Source organism: Mya arenaria, chromosome 14 (assembly GCF_026914265.1).
Source record: "Mya arenaria isolate MELC-2E11 chromosome 14, ASM2691426v1".
In the NCBI taxonomy this organism is placed as follows: Eukaryota; Metazoa; Mollusca; class Bivalvia; order Myida; family Myidae; genus Mya; species Mya arenaria.
The window spans coordinates 63,090,128-63,104,061 of NC_069135.1; the positions used below are offsets into that span (position 1 = coordinate 63,090,128).

General features: G+C 34.6%; 1 protein-coding gene across 1 annotated transcript; it reads right to left on the reverse strand.

Moving 5' to 3' along the window:
• Nucleotides 1-689: 689 nt before the first annotated feature.
• Nucleotides 690-13,447, reverse strand: LOC128218319 (uncharacterized). Its single transcript, XM_052925970.1, has 4 exons — nt 13,310-13,447; nt 5,010-6,013; nt 4,595-4,711; nt 690-2,197 (listed from the first exon to the last, which is right to left on the reverse strand). The coding sequence occupies exons 2-4, from the start codon at nt 5,350-5,352 to the stop codon at nt 1,536-1,538; spliced, it is 1,122 nt and encodes a 373-aa protein (XP_052781930.1). The 5' UTR covers nt 5,353-6,013; nt 13,310-13,447; the 3' UTR covers nt 690-1,535.
• Nucleotides 13,448-13,934: the final 487 nt, after the last annotated feature.

Sequence of the window (13,934 nt, forward strand, 5' to 3'; positions counted from 1 at the left end):
TACAAAAATATTGAAATATATTTTATATTGAATGCCAATTAAAACTATGACAGCTGCACCTCTTAAACAAATGTTGATATATACTAGTAAACGGATTGTCTTTGAATTCCACGAGTTCCACATCCGTTACAAATTAGCTGTTGTGAGATTGGTTGATTGATATTATCACGCGAAGCTTTCAATTAATTAAGGAAAGGTTCGAAAATCCACAAACTTGTGAATGAGTTCGAGTGGCCAAATTATCGATTTTCTAAAAATATTTGGACTGTGCCAGCTGGGTGGGGGGGGGTTTTCACATTAAATATGCTGTCAAATAAGACCAGAATTTCTTTTTATACAGTCGAAGCCCGTTGGCTCGAACACCCAGGGACCGTCGAGAATACCTCGAAAAATTCGAGCCAAGCGGTAATGCTTTCGTTCAGTATAATGAAATCGGTCGTTTACATCAGTTTGAGCTAACAAGCGAGTTCGAGCCAAGCGAGTTCGAGCCAACGGGATTTGACTGTACTTTAATTGTATCTTTTGCTGTAATTAAGGTTTCAAACAGTAAATTAATGATACGATAACTCAGTTCAGATGCATTACTTGGGAAAATTGTTTTTTGCCATAAACATGAGAGAGTCCATTTAAACCCTTGTTTGACATATTTAGTTACATCTAGTACACCAATATTTGTATATTTTATTCAATAAATATATGAGGAATCAAGTTGCACATTGGTCAATGTCTGTTTAATCATTCAATACATATATGAGGAAACTATTTTAACTATGGTCAATGTCTGTTCAAACAATTTAATCCATCTTTTTGGAAACAATACACACTTAGGTCAATGTCTATAGAATTATTCACTCAATATACATATATAAGGACACGTACATGTATGTTTAATTTCAAAATAAACACATTATAAACAACATATTAACTAAATACAAACTGATTGAAAAATGACACAGCGTGTCTGTTACTCTATAATCTATATTCTGAATCATTCTATTACACACTTACATTGTTTGATTAAAGTAAGAAACCAACGTGTTGGTATATTTCATACACAATCAGCTACTAACATTTCAATTAATAATACACATTTTCATACTCGTATATCTAATGACACATTACTACACGACTTGTCACTAATGAAAACTGTAAGAATTCAAAATAATTTAAAAGTCAAGTTTCAGTCAATTACTTTGACAGTAATTGAATCGCGCGGTATGTGAATAAAGCATTGTGTATGCGTATTGTCAGTATAATATTATACAGTAGAATTATTCTTAAACATTACAATTACTTCACACCTGATACAAATTGCACTCATACTAACTGACTGACATGATCTATACTAAGTTGAATACTTCCACGAAATTCTTCAATTCAGGTCTGCGATAGTGCCAGCAGGTGACAAACATCATCTTCCTCAGTGAACAGTAAGCCACACTGTATGGACACTCTATCCCCTCTTCCTTCCCCAGTAGTTGGGTTATCTTGCCGTTGAGCGTGTCCAGTAACAGGATGTTTTCACTGTCCATCCCTCACACGAGCAGCTGGTTGTCCCCAATGGCTGCCAGACCACGTGGGTATTTCAGTATCGGGTCTTGGTATGACTGGAGCACCTCTAGCGACATGCTCAGCTTGGCTATGGTGTTGGTGCCTCTGTCTGAGACATATATGACTGGAGTTCGGCTCTCTCTGGTCACTGTCAGATAGTTGGGATACATAAACAAAGGTTTTCCACTGCTGTCTTTGTCCACACTCTTCTTCATCTTTCCCTTCATGTCCATCATCACAACCTTACCTGGGTTGGTAAAGGACACTATCAGGTTGTCATCACAGAAATCCATTCCAAAACAATGTCCATCTACTTGAACAACTTCCTGTAGTGTGAAATTTCCCTGAGTAGATACGAACTGTATCTTCTTCAAACCAGGCAGAGTGACGGCTGCCATATCCCCGGGCAGGAGACACAGGTCCCACGGCTCACCTGGCAGCTTCACATTGGACACCAGCTTGTTATTCTCGGTGTCCACCAGCTTCAATGAGCAATTAGTGTAATCTGCCAGTATGAGCCTGTCCCCGGGCAGGAGGGCCATACTGGTCAGGTAGCAGTCACTGCTATCACCTGATGTATTCACTGAAATGTCAGGCTGTCTGCTGAACTTGGCCCGGCTTAGGTCTGCTCTGCTGCTGAAGTGGGCTGAAAGTAAACATCACCATAAATAACACAAATAAAAAAATGTTTTGTTTCATCACATTTTAAAATGAATAATAATAATAATAATAATAATAATAATAATAATAATAATAATAATAAAAATAATAATAATAATAATAATAATAAATCCTTTTATTCAAAATTTCAAAATAAATCCTATTGTCGATAGTCTATATATTTTACCGCAATGATATACAAAATGACGTATAATATTATAAGTAGTTGCCTATCTATTTTTATACAAAATATAAAAGTATGCGAAAATCAATTTTCGCATAACGAGTTTTCATGGAATACAATGTAATTAAAAAAAAATCTTAAAGCACACTGGTCAGTCGAGGACATAACTATATAAGGTAACTAGTTAATCATTTTACTGAAAAAGATCTATAACATTACATTATTTTGGGGAATAGTTAGCACTCTTTTAAACGATGCATCCAACAATTCATTTCAACGAAACCTTCTTACAATAGCGCAAATGTCTATAAACATTCACTTTGGGACTGTGCAGTGTAAAATCGCTTTTGGAATGAGTTCTGTAGACTATTACCTTGTATACACATTAACTTTTTTATGTGTTTTTTACTTTTTAAAAAAGGTTTCAACAAAATAATATGAATAATCATTGCTGTAGCAGTTTTGGTATAAACTGATTAGGGTCAATAGGAAGCAATAAAAAGCAAATGTATTTTTCAAAACCTAATAGGTTTATTAGTGATGCGCTTTGGTCTAGAAGGTTGTATTAAAATGGAGCGGATATTTGCATATTTGGTTTTCATGAGGCGCAAGGCCACTGAAATTAATATCTGCAAGAATCCACGAGAGTCGAATACGATATTCCGGATCAAAACGCAATATAAGTTACACTAATCATATATATTACTGACTTAGTCACTTAAGAGACAGTTGTTTTTCATAATAAATGCAATATCAATTAAAATATTGCATCATGACGTCATTTCAGCATTGTCACATTTATTTATGATGTGACGTCAGCAGAGTAGAATACAGCCGTGTTGTACTGACAGAAGTTGAATACGGACAACCGAATTTTACGATATGTATAGCGCCTGGAATTATGACTGTTTTGTAACAATCACACAGCTCAGTATATAGCATTCAAACAGATACGCCTTAATGTTTTGTAAGTGAGCTATAACAACCCTTAACAAAAAAAAACTTATAGAAACAATTTAAAGTGTTCATTTATAATCAGTGCTATACTGATTAGATCATGTTTACTATTCAGATTTCAACAGAAACAATCAATGTTGAATTAATAACCTCACAAAAAAAAACAATAACTGTAACATATTATTTATCACTGGTTTAGAGCTGCACTCTCATAGATTGAAGGTTTGGCAACTTTATTTTTATTTTTTGTCTTTGAACGAGCCATTTTTTGCGAAAATGCATGGAAACCAGTTATATAAGACTGCTGACAAAAATTCAGTTGGCAGATTTTTATATTGAAATTTAAAAATTGAAGTTTTATGCATTTTTCTTAAACCGTTAGTAACGGTTTAAAACATAAAACCTTAATTTTCGAAAGGAAAAATGAAAATCTGCGATCTGATCTTTTGCCAGCAATCTTTTATCATTGGTTTGCAGATATTTACGCAAATATTTGCTCTTTCCAAGATAAAAAAAAAAAAAATATAAAAACGATAAATCTGTGAGAGTGCAGCTTTAAACAAAACTTAACTTTTATTCTACATAAACAGTTTTCGTAACGTCATGGTTAACGTTTAGATACAATGCGTTTAAAAATACGTTAGTTTATTTAATACTGCGCAAAAACGAAGTCGGTAAGGTACACTTTCGTTATCAAGCGATTTATAATAAAAAAAATGAATGCATGTATTTATAACAAAAAAAACTTAAACGAACAGTTTTGTCACAAATTAAAGAAATGCGCACTTTTTTCAGCGAAACACGACGGCGTTTTTCCCGCAAAAAGTGACGTTTTATACGAATTTCAGATAAAAAACGAAAAACAAGAGAAAGAAAAAATATATGTCCGTGAACGTTTTCACAAGACGTACTTGAGGTGGACATTTCATAGCGATGAACGAACACTTGATGAATATATCGGTTATTGTAGCTGGAACGCCAACAAAAAATGACAGACGTCTCAAAATTAACGTCAGTGGTATATTTTGAAGACTCATAGATTCAAAACGGTTCCGAATATTGAAAAAGTAAAAACAGTCCCTTACTGGACATATCCGTTACTGGACATATGTTCGTCTATTCGTATACCAATTTTCAGACACTGACAGTGTAGCATGAGTGACGTCAACACGATTTTGAAAACAGATTTAACAACTTCAATACGTAAGGAAATGTCAAATTAGTCGGTGGCTATACACAAACCTTTCTGTGATACACCTTGCATGTGTTTTTGTTGTTGCTGCATCGTCTCGAGTTGCCGTGGCTGCTGCTTATTATGTTGTTGTCGTTCTAGCTGCCCTACCGCCGAAGTTGATTCGCCTGCAAATATGATGCTTAGAAAATTTAGTAGAATATATATATATACCGTATTGTTATACCTACACAAGTTTATATTATTCAAAAATATATGCCTTAAGTTTATTGGTATCTCAATTTTATTTGCGAAATATTATTTGTCGAAGTTTCTCATTATGCCATTTTTGTAAAGCACTTGGTGAACTTTACAACATCGTTAACGTGACTGATTAACTAGAGCGCCGTCAACAGGCTTTTGAAAACAGACTAATAAACTGCATTACTTAGGAAATGTCAAATTAGTTAGTGGTTGTACCCATACCTTTTTGGGAAACAGCTTTCATCTGTTTTTGATGTTGTTGCATCGTATCCTGTTGCCGTTGTTCCTGCTTCGTTTGCGGTTGTCGTTGTTGCTGCGCTAATGCCGACGATGATTCGCCCTCGTCCAACCCTCCTACTGCTTTTTCAGAAGCAATCAACTGCTCAATTGCGGGGTCCCTATAAAACTTGTATCGTGGAACTTCACTCCTCCTGCTCACCTCTTCCATGGCTGCCTGGATACCTGTCAGCTCTTTTATAGCTCGCTTCCCTACTATTAATAGCTGGTTGCTGTTGTCGTCCTGCGCTTGTAGCTCCGACTTTAGTTTCTCAATGGATGATTTCATGTTTGTGCATTTTTATTTCAGTTCATTTAGCAGTGTCGTGGATGTTCGTTTCTTCTGATCAATTTCTATCAAGAGTTCGTTTTCCCTTTTATCCAGATACTGGTTAATTTCAGTCCTGAATGTGCGAATCTCATTGATATTGGTTAGGCTTTCTTCGTCAACTGATTTCCTGATCTCCTGTATGTCGTGTGACAATTTGCCAATGACTCTCGCCGTCTGGACAAGTCCTGTTTTCAGGCTGTTGTATTCTGCACCTTCTTTGTACCGCTTTGCCACTTGAGAAATCTTTTCAATAGTGCATAAGGTGTGTTCTTTCTCAGCCAAGCAGTCTCCACACAGAAGTGTCTCGTGCTTGGGACAATAGTATTTTATATACTCTTCGGCATGGCGCTGACATGTTTCCGTAAAATGCTTATTTTCACTCTCTGGTTGGAGTGAAGAAGGCATGGTACTCTTGTCCTGGATGGCGTGGCTTTTGGTAAACTTCATGTTCTTATGTACTCGGGCACAGTTGGAACACAGGAACTCCTTGCAGACGGTACAGAAGGCATCAGGTGGGATGTTCTTGCCATCGTTCGCACATGGCTGGCAGTAGGTGTGGTCAGTGACCGATCCTGTTCCCTCGAGTGCCTTTTTCCCTGAGACTGCATCCATCTTAAGTCTAAAATCATAATTTGATTGTCAAATATACACTCGGTTTACCAAGTTCTACATTTTGACATGCGTGAACCGAAATTTATTTGAATTAAATTGTTGACAGGGGAGATGAGGATACTCCCTACAGAAAGTTTTATAAATTTCAAAGCCGCAATGTTGCGTTATTTACCTTCTTCTCCTATATTGAAATAAAAAAGAAAACTTTGACAAATTAAGTGAGCACGCGCCCGGTGCTACCTTACCCAGGATGTGCTGGTGATCCCTAAATCTTTAACCTGCCCTAAAACTTAGTCCATACAAAGGCCAGGATTTCTTGTTAGCTTTTTTCGTACGGCAAACTGTTGGCAACATGGAAACATAAAAATGTCGGAATGAAATGAAAGTCTTTCTGAGTCCTGAGACTTTGATACCGGCCCTATCGATACCGGGATTCCTAAAAAGAGTATAATATTACCCAGTACCGACTGTGACGTAAAACCCGGTACCAACATAATCCGGAATCATAAACTGTGCCATTTTCAAGTTACTTTAACCTAAATAAATGTTGATATGAAGCCCCTTTATGACACGTTTCACACGTGTTGCCAATTAATGGATGTGTGAGCGCCAGTGTCGGGGTGTTCATTCCATTCTTTAATTGCATCAAACAATAAAATGTTTTTTTTTTAGATTTATTTATTTTACATAATTATATACCACTTTATAATAAAAAGTTCTGATTTCTTTTTGAATCTGAAGAAAATGTTTTAAAAAAATATTATGCTACACCGAGTTGTTTTTAACATTATAACAGTAAGCACTTAGCTAATGCTAAATAATATGCTTATATTATGAAAAATGTTTTAGATTTAAGTGTCTTTTTTATTCATTACAAAATATGTTGTTTTGAGTTTTTCTTAGTTCTATGTATTTTGGAAATACTTAAAGAGATACGTGTTCTGTTACAATTATGCACAATCACATGATTTACACAATATTTCATTTCTTGATGTATTTGAATATTTCTGTTAAGGGTGTAATTTGTGGATCGAAGACAAGGCATGTTGTGAAGTAAGTTTTCAGAACATAATTTTTGAATGAGTCAACAAATGACATAGGGTTTAAGGCAGCAATAAGATACACCAATAAGCCCTTTGATTAGTCTTTTATGAGATGTTCTTTCATGGGTCAGTATAACTGATTACTTCAGAGCCCGTAAACGTCAGATTATAATTGTGTATTTATTAAAACACTTATTTGTTTATAACTCTGATTAAGGTGAAACGCGACTATGATTTTATTTTCGAGTTACTGTCTGAAAATTGGTATACGAATAGAAGAGCATATTCCCAATTAGGGACTGATTTTATATTTTCAATATTCGGAACAGTTTTGACACTATGACTCCTCAAAATATACCACTAACGTCAATCTCGAGACGTCTCTCATATTTTTTCGTTCCAGCTACAATAACCAATAGTTTCACCAATTCTTCGTTTACCGCTAAAAAAAATAAACCTCAGGTGCGTCTTGTGGAAACGTTCACGCACATATATTTTTCGTCCGCTTGTTTTACGTTATTTATTTAAAATTCGTCTTTAATGTCATTTTTCGCGGGAAAAACGGCGTCGTGTTTCGCTGAAAAAAGTGCTCTTTTCTTTAATTCTTGAAAAAACTGCTCGTTTAATTTTTGATTTTTTTAAATACATGTATTCAATGTTTTATTACAAATAGCCTAATATCAAAAAAGGGTACCTTACCGAGTTCGTTTTTGCACAGTATCAAATAATCTAACCCCTATACCTGTTCTTTTTCATTACGTATTGTTATAAAACGTTTAGCATGACATAAATCGAACTACTATTTACGCTAATAAGATCTTAGTTTTGAATAAACCACTGATCAATAACATATAACAGTTGTTAATTTTAGTTAAATTGATAATTCAACATTGTTTTCTTCTGTTGAATTCCGAATAGTTAACATTATTAAATAATTGAAGCACTGATTATAAATGAACTATGGTTAAATTGACATGCTTATCCAAAATCCATGCATAAACATGTATAACAAGATCAATTTTGTCTAATAAAACTTCTTACTCAATTATGCATTTATGGAAAATATTAATTACTGGTTACAAGATTTTAACCGCGTGTTTAATAACAGAATGCACAAAAACATTAAATTATTGGTGAATGCTAAAATATTTACTGTGGTCTACTCTCATAATGTAAAAATACCATGTTTTATGCTCATTTCTTCCAAACCAACTCGGTTTTTCTTATAAGAACCTTTGTTTTCGACAAGATTTCTGCATCCAAGCGTCAGATCACATACGACCTTACTATCATGGAAGTCAAATAGACTTATTTTATTTGCATATAGAATGTAAGCTTTTTATTTATACTTATATATAGCTATATCCTACCTATATAAATATTTTGACAACAATATGCTATAATTTTAAACTGAAATATTATTGTATATAATATTATTTATGTTCTATGTCTATCAATGTTAGGATATATTATAAATATGTCCAGCCATGGGGAAAATTAAGATATTGAGTTGAGTTGAGATGGGAGAGTAAGTGTGCATCTTTAAATAGTTACTATAAGCTCATTTTATTAAGGGTTGTTATAGCTTACATACAAACACACGCACAAAACGTACAATAAAGTCACGTACGCACGCATAAAAACGCACCCCACACACCATCCCACACTCAAGCACGCATGCAGACGCATGCATATATGCGCACGCGCTCGCGCTCTCGCACACACACACACACACACACACACACACACACACACACACACACACAATCTTACGCACGCCCATACACACGCACACACACGCACGCGCACACGCACGCACACGCTCTCACACACATGTACGCTCTCACACGCAGACATATATGTTTATACGCACGCCCGCACGCACGCACGCACGCGTGTACAATACGCACGGCAGGGACATTGAGTGCGGGATAAGGTAGCTATGTTGGTTTCTGTATCATAGGCATTGAATGCATCGCCGGAAGTTGTCTCATGAATTTTCTTGAGCGCACGAGAAGCTTTGATTGCGTGGTAAAGTCAGAAAAACAAAATAACTCGTTATGGATTAAAACAAACAATGCATTGATTAACAAAATTAAACCTTTTACTGCACTAAAAACATTAACTTTAAAATCATCATTTGAGCCCTTTGGAACATATATTTTATCATAGTGTGTGTGTGTGCGTGTGTGTGTGCGTGTTCGTGTGTATGGGCGTGCGTGCATGTACGAGTATGTGGGCGTATACGTGCGTTCATGTGAGTGCATTTGTGTGAACTATAACAACCCTTAATAAGATGGGATAATAGAAATAATTCAATGTAATCATTTACAATCAGTGCAAACACAAGTATTAAACACAAATACGATTTACCACAACTAATACTATTGTTTTAATATGCCTTTAAGAATAAATACATATCGAAAACAATGGTTCCTATGAAGAATACCGAGTTTAATTTGAAAGAAATATGAGACCATAGTAAATCCTTTAGCATTCACCAAAAAAATGAATCATTTTTGTGCTTTCTACTATTAAATAAACAGTTACAATCTTGTAATCAGTGAATAATATTTTGTATGAGTTTATTATTTAGTAAGAAGTAAGGGTTTATCAGTCAAAATAAATGTTTGTTATACATGTGGAATATTGATTTGAATAAGAGTTTCACTTTAAAATTTTAGTGTGTTTTAAATTAACGCCGATTGACCCCGTTATGTATTGACCACATGAGTCATTTTCTTTCTGTTCAAAGAATGACCGATCATTTTTTAACGTCAAGGACTGACCATCCCCCACCCCTCCCCAAACCGTTGCGTAACAAATGACCACATGAGTCATTTTCTTTCTGTTCAAAGAATGACCGATCATTTGTTAACGTCAAGGACTGACCATCCCCCACCCCTCCCCAAACCGTTGCGTAACAAATGACCCTCGTTGAAATGTTCAAGAGTTATATTCACTACCAAACTCAATAATAAGTCAATAATATGGTTACCAATATTTATTAGCGGAATTCATTAATTGTATATGTTTTTATTCAACGATAACCGATTGACTACATCAAACTTATATTCAAAACACTGAACTCTATAGTCGCGTATTTTATAGATCTGAATACTATTACATTTTTCTCCGATAGTGACATACAGAAGAAAATTTGGATAATTTTAAGGGGGGGGGGGGGGGGGGCTGCACCCCCTCTACTGCCGGGATCCGTTTGTGCTTATTACAATGCAGATTTCTGTCGATTAACATTTTTTAGTTTGTTAGTTATATTTTGTGTATGAATTGTGTGTCACACACTGGATTTACTATGCTTTTGCTTAGTTTAGAGCCTTATAACTGCAGATCTCTACTGATACTTATTACAGAAATTGGTAACTAATAAAGTAGTAGAACCGTTTATTGTTGTGTTATTACTGTAGATGTATTATATAAAAAAACAAAGCACAAATCAGCATAGTCACAGCTCACAGCATAGTGACTGGAACGATTATTGATGTGTATTATCAAAATATTATAATTCGGCAAATGAGATTGCTTAATAATTAAGAAAGCCTCTCATTAAAATAGCCACCAGATTTAAGTCATTGATTTATAAAGCTGGTTATTCAGCGCCCGTCTTGTGTGGAATTAGATATTTTGTACAACAACAATAACAAATATCCCTAACATAAAATTGATCAGACACTCTAAGATTTCTAATCTTTCCATTTAATAAACAAAAGCAATTCGATTAATGTCATGATTAACGTTTAAATACACTACGTATTGAAAAAGAAACAGGTATAGGGGTTAGATTATTTGATACTGCGCAAAAACGAAGTCGGTGAGGTACCCTTTTCTTGATATCAAGCGATTTGTAATAAAACATTGAATACATGTATTTATTGCAGATATTTACGCAAATATTTGCTCTTTCCAAGATAAAAAAAAAAACAAATATAAAAACGATAAATCTGTGAGAGTGCAGCTTTAAACAAAACTTAACTTTTATTCTACATAAACAGTTTTCGTAACGTCATGGTTAACGTTTAGATACAATGCGTTTAAAAATACGTTAGTTTATTTAATACTGCGCAAAAACGAAGTCGGTAAGGTACACTTTCGTTATCAAGCGATTTATAATAAAAAAAATGAATGCATGTATTTATAACAAAAAAAACTTAAACGAACAGTTTTGTCACAAATTAAAGAAATGCGCACTTTTTTCAGCGAAACACGACGCCGTTTTTCCCACGAAAAATGACGTTATAGACGAATTTAGAAACAATGACGTTCAACAAGAGAAAGAAAAATATATGAGCGTGAACGTTTTCACAACAGGTACTTGAAGCTGAAATTTCATAGCTGTAAACGAAGAATTGATGAAAATATCGGTTATTGTAGCTGGAACGAAAAAATATGACAGACGTCTCAAAATTGACGTCAGTGGCATATTTTGAAAACTCGTAGATTCAAAACTATTCCGAATATTGAAAAAGTAAAAACTGTCCCTGACTGGGCATGTGCTCTTCTATTCGTATACCAATTTTCAGACAGTTACTCGAAAAAAAATTCATAGTCGCGTTCCACCTTAATTCATTTAGCTATGTTTATTGTTTATACAATAATTTGATGTATATAAGTCGGACAATGAGAGTATCTACTCTGAAAGTGTCAACTTTAAAAGGCCATGTACCAATTAACAGATACACAGGAAAATGACACCATGCTGTGAGACAAGTGCAATAAACAAGGGATGCACAGCGGGGAGTTATCATGCCGCATATACCTGAAGTTAAAATATTATAATATATATATATACATTCTCAACCGTTTCACTGTACTTATAGTTTCCTCATGTTTGGAATGAACAGAACCTTTCTCAGATAGGCATGTTTGTAGCTGTTATATTTGAAATCAGACCAGAACAGACTATTTATTTTGATCTAAGCATTACAAGCGCATTGTCATTATAACACATACACCAGCAAAGACATGTTTTTAAGGCATGTAGACAACAGAATTGCAAATTTATTGTATACCGTATTACGATTTTGCATACATATAAGACCTATTAAACTTTAACTTTAAAAGATCAACACACACTGGGTGTTCATTAAAATGAATTATTTCTTTCCAAATCTATTCCCCAAACAGGGCTTTTTCACCTTCTTTGATAGGGGCCGAAATTTGGCTACTTCACAATTGGGAAAAATGGCATATTTTCCCAATTTCCAGATATTTTTTTTTTCACAATTCCCAGATATTTTTCCCAAAAAGGAAGATCTTACTTAAGAAATTTACAATAATAATTGATTCTGTTTGAACAAATTCTTTGTATCTTTTTTAATTAACATAAGAAGAATGCTGTATAATTAAAACGTTATTTGAGGACCAATTAGTCCGTATATTGTTATAAATTCTTTAACTCGATTTAGAATCAACTCTATGAAGATTAAAACTAATCTCTCTCCCTCTTGTCATTGCGTCATGTTAAAAAAGTGAAGTCAAAGACATGATTTCTCCCCAATCAGATCTACATGTATATCAATTGGAAGTCCATACATTTTAGACCTTTCAAGCTTGACCCTGTGGAGTGTTTGTACACATTTCATATTAAAAAGGTCATAAATTTTATGAAAAAAATCAGCTAGAAGTAGACTCACATGTAAGATGTGAGCCTGTTTTTTGTAACATGAGTTCCAAGTTTCAGATGTAAACCTTGACCTATGTTTAAAAGGTGTCTTCAATCCGCATGTGGAATTTCCCATTTTGAGACGTTTACGCATTTAAATTTCCCAGTTTGCAGAATTTCACGCGTTTAAATTTCACAAAATGAAAAGGCTAGGCCTCTTCAAAATTTTTGGTGATAAACCCTGCCAAATATCACACTAGAATTAAAAGACAATTACTATTGAAATAAATTATATTGTATTTAAGATTTACAGCTTGATAAAAGTGTGTAAATTTAAGGTGACTGTCAACCTACTTATACATGTTAATTATACTATTTTTCGGTCTTGAAATCAAACTCTCTTTTCTGTTGTTTTTTAAGATATTCAAAGTCATAGCTGATTATTGTGGACATTGATACCGGACCTATCGATACCGGGATTTCTTTAGAGAATATTATATTTACCAGTATCGACTATGACGAAAACACCCGATATCGACATAATCAGGTATCATAAACTGAAATACCGGATTTTCCCAATATCGATACCGGGTACCGGGTTTAACCACCACCCGAAAAAATACTATTTTATACTTACTTTTGTTGACTGTTGAAGAAAGTCCTTTCCGATAGTTACTCGAATATCTTAAGAACACAAGTCATTACTTTCACATGTGGTTGTATTAATTAAATAGTTGCAGTTTGGATAGTCAGCGAATTTCAGGCGTCTTCAAAAACGAAAGTAGTAACTTCCTTGATAATAAATAAGGGAGGTTATCATGGTTGGTGCTAAAACCCGGTATCCGGGTTATGTTGATACCGGGCTGCGTGATCAGTAAGATCAGATGATAAATCCCGGTATATCATGGTCCGCTTTTTATTGCCGATTGAAGTAATGATGATTCGATTACAAAATCTGGTTTTAAAGGCATATGTTAAAGTTTTAGCACCTCCGTTAATCCTTATGAATCCTATGATACATTTAAGTGTCTATTTTCCTTATGCTTGTTCTATAGAAAATAATATTATTTAGAAGACATATTTAGCCTACCAAATAAGACCGACCCCTGCGCAACTCTTTGCAGACGGGACTTAATACATTAGGAAGGATGTTCTTTCAATCGTCTGCCAAGGCATGCAGAACGTGATTCCAGAAGCTGATCCTGAAGCCTGTGGTGCCTTCTTTCTGGGAATCTGCATCCATCCCGAATATCCCGCGGCAA